Raw genomic sequence first — 22,987 nt, 5'->3', positions numbered from 1 at the left:
GTGCGCTGTGTTTCTCCGAGCACTACAGACACTCGTCCGACCTTGCGACTGCAAGACGCTCACGGCAGAACAGCATGCAGAGCTGCTAGTGCGAGACGCCTTTGTGACGGGACTGAGGTCAGTGTACATGCGCCAGCAGCTGCTGGAAAACTCAGACCTTACCTTAAGCTCGGCGATCGAGACGGCCAATGCTCTAGAGGCTGCGCTGCATAACGCTGACGCTGTCCAGTCGCGCGATTCCCCGCCGGTTCCGTGGACACCTCAGACCCCGCCACCGCCGGCTCCCGGGAGCGAGTTCGCCAACGCCGCTGCCAGTCGCGATTCCACGAGCTCCCAGACCCTGACCACGGTGGTGGCCCGTCAGAAGCCCGTGTGTTATTTCTGTGGCCAAAAGAAACATCCTCGACAACGCTGTCCAGCGCGAGAAGCGACCTGCTCCAGCTGCGGAAAGCGAGGCCACTTCGCCAAGGTCTGTAAGTCTCAACCTCGAGCGGGGTGCAGCGCTGCGGGTGAAACGTGGGGGCCGCCATCTTGCATGCCCGGATGTGGGCGGCCATCTTTGTCGACGTCAGCACGCCCCGCCCCCAACCCTCCGATGCTTACCAGGTACCCCGATGGTGATTCAACTCTGGCCACTGTAACCCTCAACCAAAGCGCCCGACACCAGCTTGCAAGGTCCATGATGGACATCCGGGTGGAGGGGCACTGGACTAGATGCCTGTTTGACACGGGCAACACTGGGAGTTTTATTCACCCGGACACAGTGCAACGCTGCGGACTCGCAACGCGGCCGGTCAGTCGGAGGTTCCATTTGGCCTCTGGGTCGCAGTCCACAGACATCCGGGCGGGTTGTGTAGCGACATTGGTGGTGCAAGGCACAGAATATCAGGACTTTGAGCTGCTGGTCATGCCTAATCTGTGCGCACCTGTGCTATTGGGGCTGGACTTCCAGAGCCATCTCGAAAGTGTGACTATGGTATATGATGGGCCCCTCCCACCACTCACTGTCCGGAATCCTCAGTTTTGTGGGACTTCGTCACATACCCTGCTTCTGACCACACACACACACGCACACACACATCCCATCCAGCACCAGGCCGACAGCTGCGCTACCGACACTTGCAGCCTCTCCACTCTCAAGGTCCCTCCCCCACTGCTGTTCGCCAACCTGACCCCCGACTGTAAACCTGTGGCAACTAAAAGCAGGAGGTACAGCGCAGGGGACAGGGCCTTCATTCAGTCGGAGGTGCAGCGGCTGCTCAGGGAGGGGATCATTGAGCCAAGCTCAAGCCCTTGGAGGGCCCAGGTAGTTGTTGTTCGGACTGGGCAGAAAGATAGGATGGTGGTGGACTATAGTCAAACCATCAATAGGTTTACGCAGCTTGACGCATACCCCCTACCCCGCATCGCGGATATGGTCAACCAGATTGCTCAGTATAAGGTGTACTCGACAATAGATCTGAAATCCGCTTATCACCAGCTCCCCATCTGCCCAGAGGACCGCCCCTACACCGCCTTCGAGGCGGGCGGCAGGCTCTATCACTTCCTGCGCGTCCCTTTTGGTGTCACGAATGGTGTCTCTGTCTTCCAGAGGGAAATGGACCGGATGGTGGACCAGTACCAACTGCAGGCCACATTTCCCTATCTGGATAACATCACCATCTGTGGTCACGACAGGCCAGATCACGACGCCAACCTCCAACGATTTCTCCAAGTGGCCGCAGCTCTGAACCTTACTTATAACAGGGACAAGTGTGTGTTTGGTACCACCCGCCTTGCTATACTTGGGTATGTCGTGGAAAACGGGGTTATTGGCCCTGATCCCGAACGTATGCGCCCCATGTTAGAACTCCCTCTTCCCACCACTCTCAAGGCCCTCAGACGGTGCCTGGGTTTTTTTTCCTATTACACCCAATGGGTCCCCCATTACGCAGACAAGGCTCGCCCCCTGGTCAAGTCTACCTCGTTTCCCCTCTCTGCTGAGGCCTGCGCAGCCTTCAACTGCATTAAAGCGGACATTGCCAAAGCTACGATGCATGCAGTGGACGAGACCGCTCCCTTCCAAGTGGAGTGTGATGCCTCCGATTTCGCTCTGGCTGCTACCCTCAATCAGGAAGGCAGACCAGTAGCATTCTTTTCTCGCACACTCCAAGGCTCCGAAATTCGGCACTCCGCGGTGGAGAAAGAAGCCCAGGCCATAGTGGAGGCTGTTAGGCACTGGAGGCACTATCTTGCTGGCAAAAGGTTCACCCTGCTGACCGACCAGCGCTCGGTTGCGTTCCTGTTCAGCAACCAACAGCGGGGCAAGATCAAAAATGATAAGATTTTGCGGTGGAGGATAGAACTCTCCACCTACACCTATGATATCCTGTACCGGCCTGGCAGACTCAATGAGCCCCCTGATGCCCTATCCCGGGGAACGTGTGCTAGCGCACAGCTCGACCAGCTGTACGCCCTTCATGCACAACTTTGCCATCCAGGGGTCGCCCGATTTTACCATTTTGTGAAAGCTCGGAACCTGCCATACTCCCTGGAGGACATCAGGACGATGACCAGGGACTGCCAAATTTGCGCCGAGTGCAAACCGCACTTCTACCGTCCTGACACGGCACAACTTGTCAAGGCCATCCGCCCTTTTGAACGCCTGAGTGTTGACTTTAAGGGCCCCCTTCCCTCCACTGACCACAATGTCTATTTTCTCAGTGTTATCGACGAATTCTCACGGTTCCCCTTTGCCATCCCCTGCCCCGATACCACTGCCACGTCTGTCATAAAAGCCCTGCGCCAGCTCTTCACTCTGTTCGGGTATCCCTGCTATACCCACAGTGCTAGAGGGTCCTCCTTTATGAGTGAGGAGCTGCGCCAGTACTTGCTAGCTAGGGGCATTGCTACCAGTCGGACCACGAGTTATAATCCCCGGGGTAATGGCCAGGTGGAGCGGGAGAATGCCACTGTGTGGAAGGCCACACTTTTAGCCCTTAAGTCAAAAGGGTTGCCAGTCTCTCGATGGCAGGAGGTCCTCCCTGAGGCACTGCACTCGATCCGCTCTCTGTTATGTACGTCCACCAATGCCACCCCTCACGAACGCCTATTCTCTTTTCCCAGGAAGTCTGTCACTGGGACCACCCTACCAGTTTGGCTGACGTCCCCGGGGCCTGTGCTGCTCCGGAAACATGTGAGGAGCAATAAATACTCCCCGCTGGTGGAGAGGGTTCACCTTCTACATGCGAACCCCCAGTATGCTTACGTGGTCTTACCTGATGGGCGGGAGGACACGGTCTCCATCCGCGACCTGGCACCCGCAGGTGCAGCAGACCACTACCCTGAAGGCTCTCCGGTAACTATGAACCCTGCACCAGAGTTGACACCGTGCTCACCAGGCCCTGCACAGACTCCTCACGACACTTGTATACCGGGCGTTTCGTACGCATTTATACCAGGCGCCTCGCACATGCATGAGAGATCACCGGCGCCTAGTGGGCAAGAACACGCGCAACCCCCGTCCCCTGTGCAATCACCGATGTTGCTGGCATCTATGCGGTCACAGCCGGTGCTACGTAGATCACAGCGACAGATTCGACCACCTGATAGACTTGACTTGTAAGAAACTTCGCCACATGAGGACTTTTTCAAATGAAGGAGGGGTGAATGTGGTGAACTATGTGCCTGTCGGGACACGCCCCTGCTGACTGCTGAAGATGGGGGGAGGCAGAGAGCAGTCACAGATAGCAGAAGGCCAGGTATTCGGCACGGACACCTAATACAAAAACCGCTGGAAGCAGTGAGTCTGCCAGCAGAGGTGGCAGTCGTCAAAGTGAAAGCTGACCAGAAAGGGGAGAGTCAGGAGCAGAGAGCAATCGAGTGGGCAGACATCACTGAGAAGAAGGAACAACAGCCAATTGAAACTGCAAACCTGCAGGAAGAAATGACAGAAGCTGGTTTAGTCAAATTCTATAAAGAGGTGGAGGCAGAAGAGAAGGAGACATGGAGGAGAAAGGGTGCAAAAGGAGGGACCAGAGAGGAGCTGGGCGCACGGGGAGGAAGGATTCGCAGTACTACCATGTGTCAGGGAGATACGACTGGAATTATATCATAGGGTGATGCATCAGGGAAGGCAGAACATGATTCCGACCCTGTGGCAGGACTGGTGGTGGCCCGGGATGGGCGGGCTGTTGAGAAATTCTGCCACCATTGTTTCAAATGTGCCCTCCATAACTCTGGTAAGGGCATAAATCTACAGCTGGCAAATCAGTCACAGCCAAAGGGACCCTGGGGAAACATCCAGATTGACTTCTTGGGACCCCGACCCAAAAGCAGGGGGAATAGCTACAGTCTAGTAATTCCCGATCACTTCACCCGGTGGGTAGTGGCTTTCCCAACAAGGATGGATTCTACCGCATGGATTCCAGTTCAGGAAATCTTCCCAAGGTGGGGAACCCCAGTCCAGCTGGACTCAGATCAGGGAGCACATTTCACAGGGAAAGTGATGAAGGAAATATGCCAACTGTTAGGGGTGGATGAGACCACAGATGGTACTTTTAACGTGTAACACTTGTGTCTGTGTGCAGACTCGGCGAGGCAGCCACTGGAAACACAGGACTGTGGTTAAACCACCTTCCTGTTGCTCAAATGTACAGAGATCCTCAGAGATGAACATTAGCCGACCACACCAGACCTGACCACAGTTGATGGAAACATTCTCACAGGAAACGCAAAGGTAGAAGACACGGAGAGTGTGACAGAAACCTGTGAATAGCATGCTAAAGTGAAATTATGACGGTTCTACATAGAACATAGAACATAGAAATTTACAGCATATTACAGGCCCTCAGCCCACAATGTTGTACCGACCATGTAACCTACTCGAGAGACTGCCTAGAATTTCAGTAGCACATAGCCCTCTATTTCTCTAAGCTCCATCTACTTATCTGAGAGGCTTTTAAAAGACGTTATTGTGTCTGATTCCACCACCACCACCACCAGCTGTGCATTCCACACACCCACCACTCTCTGAGTGGAAAAACGTACCCCTGACACCCCCTTCATACCTATTTCCAAGCACCTTAAAACGATGCCCCACCATGTTAACTATTTCAGCCCTGGGAAAAAGCCTCTGGCTATCCACATGATCAATGACCCTCATCATCTTATACACCTCTATCAGGTCACCTCTCATCCTCCATCACTCTAAGGAGAAAAGGCCAATACACTCAACCTATTCTCATAACCTATTCCCTCCATCCTTGTAAATCTCCTTTGCACTCTCTCTATAGTATCCACATCCTTTCTGTAGTGAGGTGACCAGAACTGAACACACTACTCCAAGTGGGGTCTGACCAAGGTCTTATATAACTGTAACATTACCTCACGGCTCTTGAGCTCAATCCCATGGCTGATAACGGCCAACATACCATACACCTACTTAACAACACTGTCAACCTGTTCAGCAGCTATGAGTGTCCTATCGATATGGACAAGATCTCTCAGATCCTCCACACTGCCAAGAGTCTTGCCATTAATGCTATCTTCTGCCATCATATTTGACCTACCAAAATGAACCACCTCATACTTATTTGGGCTGAATTCCACCTGCCACTTCTCAGCCCAGCTTTGCATCCTATCAATATCCCGCTGTAACCTCTGACACCCCTCCACACTATCTACAAAAGCCCCAACCCTATGTCATCAGCAAATTTACTAACCTATCCCTCTGCTTCCTCATCCAGGTCATTTATAAAAATCACGAAGAGAAGGGGTCCCAGAACAGATCCCTGAGGCACATCACTGGTCACCGGCCTCCATGCAGAATATGACCCGTCTACAACCACTCTTTGCCTTCTGTGGACAAGCCAGTTCTGAATCCACAAAGCAATGTCCCCTTGGATCCCATACCTCCTTACTTTCTCAAATACCCTTGCATGGGATACCTTATCAAATGCCTTGCTAAAATCCATCTACACTACATCTACAGCTCTACCTTCATCAATGTCTTTAGTCACATCCTCCAAAAATTCAATCAGGCTTGTAAGGCACGTCCTGCCTTTGACGAAGCCATGCTGACTATTCCTAAATATATTAAGCCTCTCCAAATGTTCATCAACTTACCAACCACTGAAGTAAGACTCATTTGTCTATAATTTCCTGGGCTATCCCTACTCCCTTTCTTGAATAAGGGAATAACATCCCCAACCCTCCAATCCTCCAGAACCTCTCCCGTCCTCACTGATGATGCAAAGATCATCGCCAGAGGCTCAGCAATCTCCTCCCTCACTTCCCACAATAGCGTGGCATACATCCCATCAGGTCCCAGTGCCTTATCCAACTTGATGCTTTCCAAAAGCTCCAGCACATCCTCTTCCTTAATATCTATATTCTCAAGCATTCCCGTCTGCTGCCAGTCATTCCTACAATCGCCAAGATCCTTTTCTGTAGTGAATACTGAAGAAAAGTATTCATTAAGCACCTCTGCTATCTCCTCGAATTCCATACACACTTTTCCACTGTCACACTTGTTTGGTCCTATTCTCTCATGTCTTATCCTCTTGCTCTTCACATGCTTGTAGAATGCATTGGGGTTTTCCTTAATGTCCACCAAGGCCTTTTCATGTCCCCTACTGGCTCTCCTAATTTCAAACTTAAACTCCTTCCTGCTAGCCCTATAATCTATATTCCTATCATTACCTAGTTCTTTTAGTGTTTCATAAGCTCTTCTTTACTTCTTGACTAGATTTACAACAGTGTTTGTGCACCACGGTTCCTGTACCCTACCATCCTTTCCATGTCTCATTGGAATGTATCGACGCAGAACCCCACACAAATATCCCCGGTACATTTGCTACATTTCTTCCGTACATTTCCCTGAGAACATCTGTTCCTAATTTATGCTTCCAAGTTCCTGCCATATAGCCTCATATTTCCCCTTACTCCAATTAAATATTTCCCTAACTTGTCTGTTCCTATCCCTCTCCAATGCTGTGGTAAAGGAAATAGAACTCTGATCACTACCTCCAAAATACTCTCCCACTCAAAGACCTGATACCTGACCAGGTTCATTTCCCAATATACTCTATCTTCATTATATGCATCTTTAGACAATGCGGATTCACAGTTAAGCATCGAACCTATTTCTACCAACTTCTCCTTATATGAGCCCAAAACTCAGTTGTGTGAGGCTGTTGGGACGAGAAGCACAGCTTTCCCGCCAACACAAGTCTCGTGTGCACACCTCACATCTCACTCCTGCCAGTCTCACATTGGTTTTGACAGCGTGTGGATGGGCGATCTTGCGCTCTTAAACTTTTGTTGTTATTCGCTACAGTGCACTGATTTTGTGCTTGAAATATTTAACTATGCCTCCTAAGTGTCCTATGTCAAGTCCTGGGCCACCAGCCAGGCAGCACAGAACCGCTCTAACACTTGAAAAAAAGTTGGAAACTATAAACAGGGCCATGTCAGGTGAAGGTAACACAACTCTGGGATGCTACCTCGACCTGGGTGAGTCATGATCAGAAAGGTAAAGAAAAATGCTGAGAAAATATAAACTGCAGTGATTGATTCATCACAAGTGTCTTCAAAGATTGTTATGAAAGTGCGTAACCTGATTATGACAAAAATGGAGAAAATGTTGAGTTTGTACATTGAGCATGAAATAAAGAAAAAAACAACACTCAGTTCCAATCACCTTCATGTGAAAGCTTTGGCAATTTCATTTTTAAATCTTTTTTATTAATTATTATTGAAGATTAACAAAAAATAACAAGTCAATATGTCATTATGTACAATAACGAATTAAAATAGCAAATAATTGATTAACAAAGCTAAGCAATATATCATTAATAAGAAGAAAAAATAAAGTGTGGTCACCTTTGTTCAGAGGCTAGTGAGGAAGTGTCAAGTGATATTGTTAGCTTTAATGCAAGTAGGGGATGGTTTTCTAAGTTTGTTAATCGTCACAGACTTCACAACTTAGCTGGGTGCGGTGAGCAAGCTGGTGTTGACCACGAAGCTGCTGAACGCTGCCCTTTGCAGTTGCGGACTATGATAGCTGAGTTAGGCATCACAACAAAGCAGGTGTTTAATGCAGACGAGACCGGGCTTGGACTCGGACTGGGAACAACAGAACACAGAGCCAGGACCCCTCCTTGGGGACAGGATGTAGGGCCGGGGCTTTACAGAGTCAGGACCCCTCCTTGGGGACAGGATGTAGGGCCAGGGCTTTACACAGAGCCAGTACCCCTCCTTGGGCACAGGACATAGGGCCAGGACTCATACACGGAACACAGAACCAGGACCCCTCCTTAGGAACAGGACGTAGGGCCGGGGCTTTACAGAGTCAGGACCCCTCCTTGGGGACAGGATGTAGGGCCAGGGCTTTATAGAGTCAGGACCCCTCCTTGGGGACAGGATGTAGGGCCAGGGCTTTATAGAGTCAGGACCCCTCCTTGGGGACAGGATGTAGGGCCAGGGCTTTATAGAGTCAGGACCCCTCCTTGGGGACAGGATGTAGGGCCGGGGCTTTACACAGAGTCAGGACCCCTCTTTAGGAACAGGACGTAGGGCCGGGGCTTTACAGAGTCAGGACCCCTCCTTGGGGACAGGATGTAGGGCTGGGACTTTACAGTCAGGACCCCTCCTTGGGAACAGAGGGACAGAAAGAGACAGAGATAGATAGTTCCATCTGTTGGCATGGCAATGCTCCGGTCTCACTCCGGTGGCTGAACTTAATAACGATACAGGTGAGGACACAGGTGAGGTTGCCGGCAAGGCTTCAGGTGGGGGTTGCAGAAAGAAGGGGAAGGGAAGGGACCAGTCCAGCCTCAGGGTAACAGCAAAGACGGCCTGGCTTACCCAACAGAGGCGAGGACAGGATACTGACAAGACAAACCAGCAATCACACTCGAACCTAGGGACACCTATATTCCAGTCCCAACATGAGAGTCAGATGCCTATGATTAAGCCCAAATGAAACAAGGGACAGCCAGAAGACCCGGAGTCTGGTGTCCACAGACTGGACCATGAACCGGAACGTGGACACTACGGACCAGACCATGACAGAAACCTTCTTGAACACACCTAACAAGCTCCATCCCATCCAAACCACTCACTCTGGGGAAATGCCAATCAACATTTGGGAAATTAAAATCTCCCGTCACAACAACCCTGTCATTATTACTCCTTTACAGAATTTGCCTCCCTTTCTGCTCCTCGATGATTCTGTTACTATTGGGTGGTCTATAAAAAACACCCAGTAGAGTTATTGACCCTTTCCTAATCCTAACTTCCACCCAGAGAGACTCCGTAGTCAGCCCATCCATGTCTTCCTCCTTTTCTGTAACTGTGACACTATCTCTAATCAACTGCCACGCCTCCATCTCTTTTGCCTCCCTCCCTATCCTTTCTGAAACATCTAAACACTGGCACTTGAGGCAGCCATTCCTGCCCCTGCACCATCCAAGTGTCTGTAATGGCCACAACTTCATAGCTTTAAGTTCTGATTTACTCTCTAAGCTCATCCGCTTTAATCATGATACTCCTCACATTAAAATAGACACATCTCAAACCATCGTTCTGTGTGCGTCTCTTCTCTATCACCTGCCCATCCTCCCTTTCACACTGTCTGCAAGCTTTCTCTATATGTGAGCCAACCTCAACATTATGCTGAAGGCAACTATCATTTTATGATAACTTTAGCAGCATAAACTCTCCAGCTGCCAGGATGGGATTCAGACTCATGCCTCCAATCAATAACAAACTCTAAGAATTGTAGTCCACCAACTGAAATGCTGGCTACTATATCTTTTTTTTATTGATTTTTTATGCATTTCTACAAGCAAAAACCCCAACAGCAAAATGAAGATTAATACAGTGCAAAATAGACATATCATTTAAATATTTCAAAATTGTAAGGAAATAGCACCCAGAATAAAATCATTTAAAGATAGTATCCTCCCCTCCCTCCCACGGGAAAAAAAACTCCAGGCCAACCATTACAAGACGGAAAAAACATTGATCGGAGCATTCAAACCCCCAAAACTGTAAATATAAATAATAATAAAGAATAATAATGCCTACTGCCAAAACTAAAATGAAACTTCAAACAAAAAAACACAGAACTTACAGAAAGAAAAAACAAGCTGGAAGTAAGGGATTAAAGAAAATAAACTTAATCTCAAGAGGAGTTGTGAAAGTATTCAAGAAGAGATCCCCACACCTTTTCAAACTTTATGTCCGAGTTGAGAAGTGAGTAGTGAATTTTTTCAAGGTCTAAACAGGAAATAATATCATTAAGTCATTGGGCATGGGTGGGTGGGGCAACATCTCTCCACCTAAGAAGAATTAAGTGTCTAACCAAAGGAGAGGCAAAAGATAATATTTGACATTTAGTCAGACTCAAATGTATATCTGCCTTACCCAAGGTACCAAAAAGAGCAATCAGAGGATTAGGTTTTATGTGGAAATTAAGAATTAAGGTTTTATGGGCCTATCCTAGTACGTATGGATAAGAGGAGCCTCACCACCTTTACACTTGTCACAAACAGGACTAATGTCAGGATAAAATTGGGTCAATTTAGTTTTGGACATGTGGGCCCTATGTACAACCTTAAACTGTAAAAGACAGTGGCGAGCACATAGAGAGGTTGAATTAACTGACTTGAGAATTGAGTCCCAAACCGCATCAGATAAAAAAATATTTAAATCATGCTCCCAAGCAATTCTAATTTGATCAAAGGGGGCACACCTTAGGGTCACTAAATTATCACAAATAAAAGATATTAAGCCTTTGCCCAATGGATTAATAGAAAGAAACAGGTCCATAAAGTTTTTCTTGGGCATCGCAGGAAAATTGGATAATAAAGGATTAATGAAATGTCTAATTTGAAGGTATCTAAAGAAGTAGATTGAACTTTGCAGAAATTTGTTGGAAAGTTGCAAAACGATTATCAATGAAAAGATCTTCAAAATACCTAATGCCCTTTCTATACCAATCATGAAATGTTGAATCTTGCATAGAAGGTAAGAAAAGATGATTATGCATGATAGGACTAGAAAGAGAGAAACCATGAAGACCATTAAATTTTCTAAACTGGGCACATATTCTCAGAGTATTTCTAATAAGAGGATTAACAATTAATCTAGGCAAGCGACAAGGGAGTGCAGATCCAAGCAATGCAGGAATAGCGAGATCCTTAGTGGAGTTCAAATCCATTGCCACCCATTTAGGACAATCAGACTGGTTATTAAAAAAAAGCACCAGAATGTAAGACAACGAATTTTAGCTGCCCAATAGTATAAACAGAAGTTGGGTAAAGCCATAGCACGTTCTTTATAGCTACTATATATCTTTACTGCTGTGGTAGATCAGGTCAGGGTATTGAAGTATTAAAACTTTATATTATTAAAGGATGAAAAGTATCTTTAAAGTGCTTAAATACAGTGGAGCCATTTCACTCATCCAGACTATCATTTTGTTGACAGCTGCCTTCACCTTAGCACAGTCAAACATAGCATGTTTAACGTTTCTATTTCAAAAAGCATCACAAGATATTGCTAATAAGCAAATCACAATTATTATTATACATTATATTTTGTATATATATTATATTTTGTATACTCAGGGATGAGGTGGAAGTGTTAACATGCTATGTTTGAATTTGAAGACTTAACGTGATATGGGATGAAAATCTATGGGTCATAATTCTACAGTTTTGCTTGTGAGGATGTGGACTGTGCATCCTGGAGTGGAACCTTCATTCTGTTGGAAATATTGGTGACTCTGCCACAATACCAAACGTCTCCCAGCCGTGTAACAGATGAAACCCTATGTGACAGGAAGTGTGGTAAGCCAACCCTCCTCATCTTTCCTGATCTATGTGGAGCTGTTAAAATTCTTGCTGCAGCTTGGTTGTCCAGTTACTTTCTTCCATTTTCGAGCTGGATAGGCTCCGACTTGTTTCCATTCATTCACTGAGGTCAGAGCATCGGGGAGGATTTAGATAGGAAGTAGATACATTTTTTGAAAGATCAAGGAATTGAGAGCTATAACCGTTTGACCAAAGAGAGGAGGTGAAACCTGTGGAAGATCACTCATAATGACATTAACTGGTAGGGCAGGCAGGTTTGATGGGCCGAATGTCCAGCTCCCACTTCCGTTTGCTTAAATTCTTATGACCTGTTGTACTGTACAACGTTTGAAGTGCCTGAAGAATATATTTTCGGGGCTGTCTTTAATTTTGATCCACACACCACCCTTTGCTTGCAACAATTAAAGCAAACGGTTCAGATATATGTATTACCTCACTACCACCCCAGCCGAACCCTCCGGTATCCCTAAATTTGTCAAACTGGCCACACATTAGTCAGTAAAGGGTAAATGGAAATTTCCTCCAATTCAATATGGATAATTGATGCCATTGTCTTTAGTCCCTGTTGTGATCTCTATCCCTGATCTTGAATTCCATCCTTCACACTAGCAATTGTTTGAACTGTTTGCTTCCTTGGTGCTGGGTTCAATAGTGATACATTTTTCTGATCAGATATTTCTTTACTAATCTGCTGATTTCCATTCTGAAACATTATCACTTCCATTTTGGAGTTGCTCTGCGGCAGAAAAATGCCAAAATGCTCAGCAAATCAGTCAACATTTGGGGAAATGAAAATTCTACTTAATTCTCTGAGTGTTTCGTTGTACACTGCGTGTTTACTCACTCCCCCAATATTGTCAATGTGTTCCACAGCCAAGCTCTAAAACTTTTGACTTCACTCATTAATTTTTGAAAATCTACCCTTCTTTCTTGTTTTAAGACCATGTCGGTGTGTGTGTATGAGAGAGAGAGAGTGAGGATGAGTCAGACAGATGGAGTGGATCCAGAGATGAAGAGAGAGAGAAAGATAGGGAGAGAATGAATGTGTGAGAGAGGGAGGCAGAGAGAGAGAGAAAGGGAGAAAACAAGAGGGGGGAGATTAAAAGCAGAGTGATATAAAGAGTGAGAGAGAGAAAGGGAGGTGAAGAAAGAAGAGGGAAATGGAGAGAAAGAGAAAGAGCGAAAGTTGCAGTTTGTTACCACTGCAACCATTTGTTACCAGTTACCACTGATGCTTGCATTCAGAGTATAAAAGACACCACTGTTCAAGTAAAAGAGAATTTCATTTTCCTTAGTCTCCATAGATAAAACTGTCCATTTTCATAAAGGTTTATACATGCTAAGCTAAACCAGGAAAACCTGCAGGTTGGGATAATGACTTGCATTGCCAGTGGAGTATGTTTTATTCCATCATGCTGACCATCTCCTTTGCTTTCTTCAGAAAGAATATGTATACTCCTTTCAGATCAGATTATTGGGAAATCCAAGGCCTGGATGTTTTGTGAACACAATCCAATTGGAGGTAATGCCAACTGGAGAGTATTAAAGAGTCTAAAGTTTAAAGGAAGGAGTTTAAAGGAGATATATGAGGCAAGTCTTTTTCAACATCACAGTATGTTCCTGGAACACTCTCCCAGGGAGGTGATGGGAGTAGATATTATAGCAATGTTTCAGAGCCATTTGGACAGACACATGAACAGGCAGACAATGAAGAGAAGTGGACAGCTTAAAGCAGATGTACAGTGTAAATTGGCACCATGAACAGCACAGACTTAGTGGACTGAAGGACTTTGCTATTCTGCTCTATATTCTGTGCAAGGGTCATGGTCACGAGAAAATTGTAGGAAGCCATTGACTTTTAAAGAGGATCTGAAAATATCATATTAGATAGTAAGAAGAGCAGAAAACTGAAAAGATAACAGAAGGCAGATGGTGATGTGGAAACAATCTGGTATCATTCAGAACTGGTGTCAAGATCATTTCTGCACATTTTGTGAGATCATTCAAATAGTACTGGGACTGTGCTGAGGAGAAGGCAGCTGTCAACAAAATGATAGTCTGGATGTGTGAAATGGCTTCACTGTATTTCAGCAATTTATAATCAGATTGAAAAGATATTTTTCATCCTTTAATAATATAAAGTTTCAAAGCTTCTATTCCCAGACCTTGCCTACCACAGTCGTAAGGATATAATAGCTTACATTTCAGTTGGTGGACTACAATTCATAGAGTTTATTATTGATTGGAGGCATGAGTCTGAATCCCATCCTGGCAGCTAGAGAGTTTACGCTGCTAAAGTTATTGTAAAATGACAGTTGCCTTCAGCTCTGGTGACCATGAAGTTGTTAAATCTCGATCAGAAACCATTCTGGTTCACTAATGTCCTTCAAGCAAAAGTGATCTGCCATCATTACCTGTTTGGGCCTGCTTGGGAGTCCAGGCCACTGACAGGGTAGATTTGTAATTTGCAATTAGGAATTAACAATAAATCGCAGTTTTTCTAACGATAGTCACATTCTGTCCTTCTCACTTAATCCATTTATCAGTTTATCCAGCTTTATTAGATTATCTCTAATCCTTCTAAACTCACCTGGGCTACAGACGTTTTTGGAATGATAGCAAAAAAGAATTTGCATGTGTCTTTCATATTTCAAATTAAAGATGTTCCAAAGTGTTTCATAGTATTGCTCAGACACCAAATAAATTCTGCTATTCTTCTCTGAATAAGGACTTTGTCATTTTTATATCTACTTGGGAAGCTTATAAGAGTTTTAGTTTAACATCTCTTCCAAAAGTTGACACCGCCAACAGGAGAACCCTTCATTTCATTGCTCTGGTTTACTGACCCCAGGTTGATTTACCAGTGAATGATTATATGAACTGGATTTTATCAGTTTAGATCCTGATTCTCTCCACAAGGGTACAAATTCCAGGATCTGATGCTGGATGTTAGTCAGAAACAAGAAATCTGAAGAAATTCCATGTTATAACTATTCATTGACATCGGTCCAATTACACTGGATCACAAATTGTTTCAAAAGTTTTGTCTCCTCAGAATTTATTTTTGCTTATGATAGGCTGCTTGAAGCCTGACATGATATAATTTTAGACTACTTGTATAACGTAGGAATTTGGAGAAACAAGAAATTAACTTTTATTGAATATAATGCATTTAATTGCATAATGGTGCTGATGCTTTGTAATAGTTAACTAAGCTGAAAGTGTTTTGTTGATGTTTTTCATTTGCATTTAGTGTCTGAGGCTTCTCGCTGAAGTGTCCAACAATAATCAGCCAGTTGCCCTGATACCATTTCTCAATGACCTGGTGAAAACTCACTGCATTCGTCACTGACAGCACCAGGATTTGCAGAGAAGAAGTATAAATGGGAATGCTGAAAATGAATCATTAGTGACATGTTGCACTTCATGGTTCTGTATGCTTGAAGCACGTTGTCAACCAGCTATTTGTAGTTTGGTGCTCTGTAGTTGCCAACATTCTTGAGTGATTTCCATGGATGTTCTCTAGTCCCACTAGAAGTTCTTCGAATTGTCTGTCATTGATGACCTGTTTGATTAGTAGACCAACAAAAATGTCATCCTTAATCTTGGCATCAGTTATTCTGTCTTGAATAATGAATTCAAATAGCAAATATAGGTGATTTTAAAAAAAAATGGTGCATGATAGGGAAATTTCATTATGATTTTCATGATCAGCAGCCCAAAATCCATAAGATGCATTTGATCCATAAGAACCAAAATCTTTTATGTCTGGTGTTATTGTCCCTTTCATTCCAAAAGTTCTATCTTCAACTATCTCAACTATTCTCAACAAATGGATGCCATCTAAATGGCATAATATAGTGTAATAATATCATTTGGCCTTGGCTTGTCAATATTTGACTGTAAATGCAATAAAGTGGCATATTCAAATGATGTTTCTCAAATTTAATGGTCTTTTAAGACACCATTTAGTATGCATTTGCATAGAATCTAAACAAATATGTCCTGCATGTTATCAGGTTAGTCAATGAAATGTCAGGAGATAGACATCAAAATGAAAAGCAAACCCTCAGTGAAACCCTCAATATTTGCTGAAAATTTCTGGTTCGCTTTGACCCTGTCATGTGACTTTCCATAACTGATATGGATTCAGAATAGAAAAACCAGCAAATTTTCATGTTTATTGGTGGTTGGGGGGGGGTCACTAAAATAAATAAACCACTTCCCTCTAAGTTTATTATAAATTAAGCAAAAATTTGGTGTGATCACAGAAGAAACAATGATGTACAATCTGCTTGTTTTGTCCATTGTCATCTTCCTAGCTCCGGCGTGTAAGTAGCAAAATAAGGAATATTTAAACACCTTATGTTCATGGAAGATTTTCTTTTAATTATGATTAATTTATGATGCATATCATAAACATAATTTGTGATATTCAATGTAAATTTTCAGCGATAGCTCTATTAGTATTTATCTTCTATACATATGGAAATAGATTCTATTGCATTGTTTTTCCTTGTAATTTTATTTCTCATTTGGAGAGGACAACTATATAAAATGTGGTTACAAAATTTCAATGAGCAACATGTCAAGCAGCATCTGTGGAGGGAAGGAAATTGTAGAAGTGTCAGCTTGTTGTTTCTCCAGCCCGTGGCATCTGCTGTTTCTTGTTTCCCCTTACTCTACTATCACTTTTCTTGCAAATCAATGTTAAATTTTTATCTAACTATTATTATACTGAGGATTAATGAGAAGTTGTTGGATTTAATTCTGTTGAGTAGAATTCCAAGTGGTAGCCATGGGCCCAAGTTATGCCTGCTTCTTCATAGGCTTTGTCGAACAGTTTATGTTTGAATCCTTCCCCGGTTGTAGTCCTCACCTCTTCCTTCACTACATTGATGACTGTATTTGTGCTGCCTCATCACCATTGCACTTATCAACATTATCAACTTTGCCTCTAACTTCCACCCCCCCCCCTTAAATTCACTTGGTTCATTTGACACCTTCCTCCTTTTTCTTGATTCATCTGTCTCCATCTCTGGAGGCAGACTGTCAACCAAAATCTTCTCCAAACCTACTGATTTCCATGGTTATCTAGATTATACATCTTCCCACCTTATCTCCTGTAAAAAATGCAGTTTCTCTTTCTCAGTTTCTTTGCCTTGGATGTATCTATACCCACAAAATGGCTTTCCATTCCAAGAAAGCAGATGTATCCTCCTTCTTTAAAGACGAGTTTTTCCTCCCTCTACTATTGATGCTTTCCTCCATTTCCCATACATTTATGCTCAGCCCATCTTCCCTCAGTCCCTCTGGTTTGCGGAGGATAATGTGTTGGATGCAGAGGCTGATGGGCGAGTAGACAAAGACAAGAGGGACTCTATTATTTTCCGCAATGTACCCCATCTGTAAAGGAAACCTACCACTAATTAATTATATCTTTACCTAACCCCCATGCCCTGCTTCCTTATTCGACAAAACAAGGTGCAGCAGGCATCATTCGGAGATGCTTTTGGTCGAAAGATCTCCAGGCCCAACATGGGGCTCAATATTTTATGTGTTTAACATCAAAGGACAACTCTATATTTCCAATGTATGAACAATACTTTCTTTGAAACTACGTACAAACTTCACACCTCCTGATTTACATGCACACCACAGATATCTGATTTTAATGAATTTTTATCACCATTGTCTAGTCCGGGATTCATGACTTTTATGAACCCATTGTTCAGAGATGCTCTCCAAATTAAATCCACAATGCATATTCAGATACGGACACTTGTAACCAAAGTCATTTGTTAAATATAGATGTTCTAATCCCCAGATTGCTTCTAACACCTTTGACACATCTATTTCCGGGATGCGGTTTTGGGTTTCTCTCCCTCTACTAGTGATGCTCCCCTCACCCGAATCTCCTCCATTTCCTGTACATCTACACTCACCCCATCTTCCCTCTGCCGTAATAGTGATAGAGTCCCTCTTGTCCTTGCCTACTCGCCCATCAGCCTCTGCATCCAACACATTATCCTCCGCAATGTACACCATCTGTAAAGGAAACCTACCACTAATCATATCTTTACCTCCCCTCACCCCCCGCTTTCTACAGCAATCGATCCAGTGCCATATTGGGCTGAGTCCATTACTCTCTGCACCTTCTTACACTCTTGTACAATCGAATTGCTTTGCAAGGCCATGGTACAACTACTCTAGGGTTATCCCTGTCAGGGGCAATTAGAGATGGCTAATAATTGCTGGCATTGTCAGTGATGTTCACAACCTGTGTGTGAATAAACATGAATGTGAAATAAAATGTCAGTATCTTCTAAATATTGCAGATCCCGGAGCTGAAATTATTGGAGATCATGAAGTCAAACCGCATTCAAGACCTTATATGGCATCTCTCCAGCTACGTTTCAGGAACCGTTCGGTTGTCCACTATTGCGGAGGAGCTTTGATCAGACCAAACTGGGTACTAACTGCAGCACACTGTAAAATGTAAGCTATGTGGTGTATGAGTGAAAAAAATATTTAGTGATTAGCATACAAGTGCTTAGCTCCCAATCCAAGCTTTCATAAAATAATTCCTTTTACACTGTTGTCACATCGTCATTAATATGTGTATCACCATATTTTTGGCATTTATCTTTATTAGCAAGTTTCAGTTTGAATGGTCAGATATATACTCAGTGGCCACATTATTAGGTACCTCCTGTAGCTATTAAATGTGGCCACTGAGTGTCTGTTCATGGTCTTCTCCTGCTGTAGCCCGTCTACTTCAAGGTTTGACATACTGTGAGTTCAGAGATGCTCTTCTGAACACCACTGTTGTAACACATGGTTATTTGAGTTACTGTCGACTTCCTGTCTGCTTGAACCAGTCTGGCCATTCTCATCTTCCCTCTCTCACCAACAAAGCGTTTTTGCCGACAGAACTTCTACTCACTGGATGCTTTTTCTTCTTTATCACACCATTCTCTGTAAAAGCTCGAGGATGTTTTACCCGAAAATCCCAGGAGACGAGCAGATACTCAAACAATCCCATCTGGCACCAACAACCTTTCCACGGTCAAATTCACTTAGATCACATTTCTTACCCATTCTGATATTTAGTCTGAACAACAATTGAATCTCTTTACCATGTCTGCCTGGCTTTTATGGACTGAGTTGCTGTCACATGATTGGCTGATTAGATATTTGCATGAAAGATGATATCATGCTGCTGCAAGTATGAATTTTTTTCTCATTCTTACGCAGTGTTTAAAATCTTTAATTTGGTTATTAGCAATGTTTACTTTACTGAACAACAACTGTTGAATGGCTTTTGTGACTTGGATGAGAATTATTGATTGTGGAGAATATTAGTATTGGCAATGATCCCTCCCATCCGTCCAACAGTCTCCTTGATTCCCTTCTGTCAGGCAGGCGGTTCTATAGAAATACGACAAGAACTGTGAGGATGAGAAACAGCTTCTTCCCCTAGGCTGTAACATGACTGAACTCCCTGCCACCACCCAGGTCTCATCAGTTATGAAGTGTCAGTAGCGCGTACTCTTTACTTTTTAACTATGCAACTTATTATTTGTAAATTTAATTGTGGTCCTATTACTTCATGTATTATGTGTATGAGGTACAGTATATGTACTGTGTTGTGACCTTGGTCTGGAGGGAGGTTGTTTTGTTTGGCTGAATACATGTGTACGATTGAATGGCAATAAATTGATCTTGAACTTGAGCTGTCAAAACCTGGGCATTATCACAGTTAACCTTGTCCTTGAAGTATAAAGGTTTAGGAAGTTAATTGATCACATGGGTATAATTGGGTGGCTGGGTTCATTGGGCTGGAAGGGCCTGTTGTGTCTTTAAACTAAATTAAATATAAACTTTAATTAAAAGTGTGACAGCTGCTAAGTCTGACTTATTGGAGTTTCATCATTAACAAAGAAAGAGTTAGAGTGAAGAACCTTCACAGTAGGATCAGTGCTTTATGACCATCATCCACACCACAATTTTCATGACAAACTATCGATTCCATCATAAGAAATGTAACTGATATTTAATTTTATTGGTCACTTTTAATTGAGTCTCTGTCACTTTGATCATTTGAAAATAAAGAATTAATTCTGGAAAACAAAACATTTAAATAGATTGTTATGTATCCCATAACTGGATAACTTACCAGCAAAGATAGAGAGGTCCGTTGAAGTCTGATGTCACTACTTTCAAACGTTTTTATTGATAAAGGGACACAAAAGTAGGGTTAATACAAACATTCAGATAGTGCACATCTCAACACTCAATCTAAAGCGCGGGTATAGTAATAATCATCATGAAGAAGTGAGCTCTGCTGGTGTTTAGGGGTTAATAGATTGTCTGTTGGAAATATAAAAGTCACTCAAAGTCTGCAGGCCTCAGCCCTTTGAAAATCGTTGGGTTTTACGTGGGGCGACAGAGAGAGAGAGATTGCGGGAGAAGAGAAAGAACTTGCCGAGTCTCGATGAATCTTACGTGAAATCGAGGGATCGTTGGTTTCCACTCCCCGATGTTAGTTGAAAGCGGTTTTCTGTGATTCCAGCCACAGATTCCAATCCGGAATCTAACGCACGTGGCTTCCTTCAGAATGGCTTCCCGCTACTGCGGGACCACTCTCGTGTCTTCTTGGTGCGTCTGAGGGGCTGTCCCCCTGAGACTCTCCTTTATACTTCCTCATGGGGTCGCAGGTGTCAATCAGGTTGGGATGATGCAATCTCTCTCTCAACCAGCCCACCTTGCCCAAGGGCTTTTCACGTGGTCTCCATGAGACAATAGTCGTTGTTGTCTTTATTCTGTATCACTGGTGGGACCTGCAATTTGGCACGTCTCTCTCTCTCTCTCTCCTACTGGGTCTACTGACCCCCCCCCCCCTTTTCGACAGGTGCTCTTGCGATTCTCAAAAAGGAGGGAGCTGGGATCATAACAAGATAAACTAACAAATCTCTTCAGGATTAAACAGATCATTCAAGATAGTCTTCACTTTTAGGATCACAAATATGTGAATTCAATGTTTTTGTGTCAACAGCTCGAGACTGATGCAAAAATCAACCAGGATGTGAATGTGCTCAACCTTCCCAAAGGAGGAATCACCGACATGAAATCTGGAACAAGGTGCACCGTGGCAGGATGGGGAAAAACAAAAATAAACAATTACCCTGACACACTTCAAGAGGTGGAGGTCGAGGTAATTGATCACCGAACATGCAACAGCATGGATTATTACAATCATACACCTGAAATAACCCAGGACATGATCTGTGTTGGTGACAGCAAGGGCAGAGGAGATTCGTGTCAGGTGAGTGTGATGTCTAACCGTGGGATCAGTAACATTGCGATAAAGGTATTGGATTACGTATAAAACCCCAGTGATTCACTTGTGCCTGCTATAGATTGAAACTTTCCACCCGTCCTCAGTGTTATTGCGACTGACTCTTACCTGCTTTCTGAAGGGCTACTCAGTTGCATTAAAATGTCTTCAGAATGTGGTCCAGCGTTACCCTAGGGATGTGTTGATCATGGAGGAACCATGATTCTTGCATTTTCTAGAATCTCAGATCTAGGCCCTGAATTTAGATGTCAACATAACTGACTATGATTTCTCTACCAATAAACTTTGTCTACCATCAGTGTGATGATGAAATGGGCAGATGCAAGATAACAGAGTCAATCCAGAGAAATGCAACGTATTGACATGTCTAAAATGTAAAGAGAATTTATTCTAAATCGTGTCAATTTGAAAATAAGGATCATGCTAGATCTAGTGCTCTGTCTGATCCTAACATCCAGTTGGGACAGAGTGGACCAGTCTGTCTGACACTCTGTACCCATGAGGTGCCCTGTGAGACAGGCCAGGCTCGGGACGCCGAGCAGAATCAGGAATTGGATCCTAAGGATTTGCCTCCATGAATATCCCGACAGCCTTCAACAGCTCACACTGAAAAATGTCAGAGATGATTAAAAACTACACAAGCATATTTGATAAAATTGTTTCAAGACAACTGAACATAATAGCAAATAATTAAAAAGGTTAAAATAAAGTAAATTTAATAGATCATTTCCCGTTATTTAGTTGTTTCACAGACCAGTGACTCCATTCAGTGAAGGAGGTTACTGTTCTTGTGTTAGCAAGTCTTGCTTAAAAGCAGGGGGTCGGGTACAAAGTCAATCTGGCCAGATGCACGAGCTGGGTTCAGTGGAGAGTTGAGTGGCAGAGTGGAGGGACAGCTACACCAGCATTTGACATCTGCTTCATTCTGAACTTCCACATTCCACCAGAATTTGAAGTCAAACTGAAGTACAGATTGCAGATGGCTGACGGTTTTCTACACAATGGCTAATTTAGGAATAAACTCAATCCAGGCCATGGGAAACATTCCATGAAAAGACTCTTTGTGAGTCCAGTTACCTACATTTGCTCCTAAAGTAAACTCACACCTCCTCGTACAGCTGGGCACGGATAATGAATTGTGATGTGATGTCAAACTGACAGTTTGCAGTCTGTCACTTTAGCTAGTTCTGCTCAATTGTCACCTTCATCTTTTTCTCTCTCTTCCAGGGTGATTCAGGTGGCCCTTTGATATGTGACAAAATTTATACTGGGATTGTGTCCTTTGGTAAAGAAGGATGTCCATATCCCCAAATCCCTGCGGTGTACACTTTACTAACAAAGAAATACATTGATTGGATTCGGGATACAATTGGTTGACCGCTGAAGAATGCTGAAGAGCTGTACTGAGTTATCACAATCCTGCTTCACTCTGCTTTACGTACACTGATGCTCAGTTAATTGGCCTAGAGGGCCGGCTTGCCTCTATCCTTACCTTTTCTGTTTTGTATAAAATGCTACAGCAAAGTGCTATAAAAAACAATAATTATCAAATTCCTTGCCTTGTGAAATTCCTGTCCACTGATGTAAGTTATGAAAGTGAACTGAACCACATGTAGGTGACATTTTAGACTAGCCGCAGTGACTTGCTTTGCACCAGAGAGATGTCGATAGTGGAGGCAATTAGATTGTGAGATAATCAGAATTTGCATTAAAATATCACAGATTGATTGTGGAGTAGCTTTATAGAGGTTGTCGCAACTTCATG

General features: G+C 43.8%; 1 protein-coding gene across 1 annotated transcript; it reads left to right on the top strand.

Moving 5' to 3' along the window:
* Window positions 1-16,140: 16,140 nt before the first annotated feature.
* LOC132404499 (granzyme K-like) lies at window positions 16,141-22,650 on the top strand. Its single transcript, XM_059988653.1, has 5 exons — window positions 16,141-16,192; window positions 18,200-18,352; window positions 19,055-19,089; window positions 20,920-21,189; window positions 22,450-22,650. Exons 1-5 carry the CDS (start codon window positions 16,141-16,143, stop codon window positions 22,597-22,599), a joined length of 660 nt encoding a protein of 219 aa, XP_059844636.1. The 3' UTR covers window positions 22,600-22,650.
* The last annotated feature ends 337 nt before the right edge of the window (window positions 22,651-22,987 follow it).

The sequence above is a fragment of the Hypanus sabinus genome, chromosome 14, assembly GCF_030144855.1.
Source record: "Hypanus sabinus isolate sHypSab1 chromosome 14, sHypSab1.hap1, whole genome shotgun sequence".
Lineage (NCBI taxonomy): Eukaryota > Metazoa > Chordata > Chondrichthyes > Myliobatiformes > Dasyatidae > Hypanus > Hypanus sabinus.
The sequence above is the reverse complement of the archived record's forward strand: the minus strand, read 5'-3'. Positions and strand labels throughout refer to the sequence as shown.

Bases quoted from the DNA above. Each gene is read 5' to 3' on its own strand.
- LOC132404499 (XM_059988653.1), top strand. From the start codon at position 16,141: ATGATGTACAATCTGCTTGTTTTGTCCATTGTCATCTTCCTAGCTCCG. The intron at 16,193-18,199 runs GTAAGTAGCAAA...TAAATATTGCAG, and splicing joins CATCTTCCTAGCTCCGGCGT to ATCCCGGAGCTGAAATTATT. The intron at 19,090-20,919 runs GTATGAATTTTT...TTGTGTCAACAG, and splicing joins ATGATATCATGCTGCTGCAA to CTCGAGACTGATGCAAAAAT.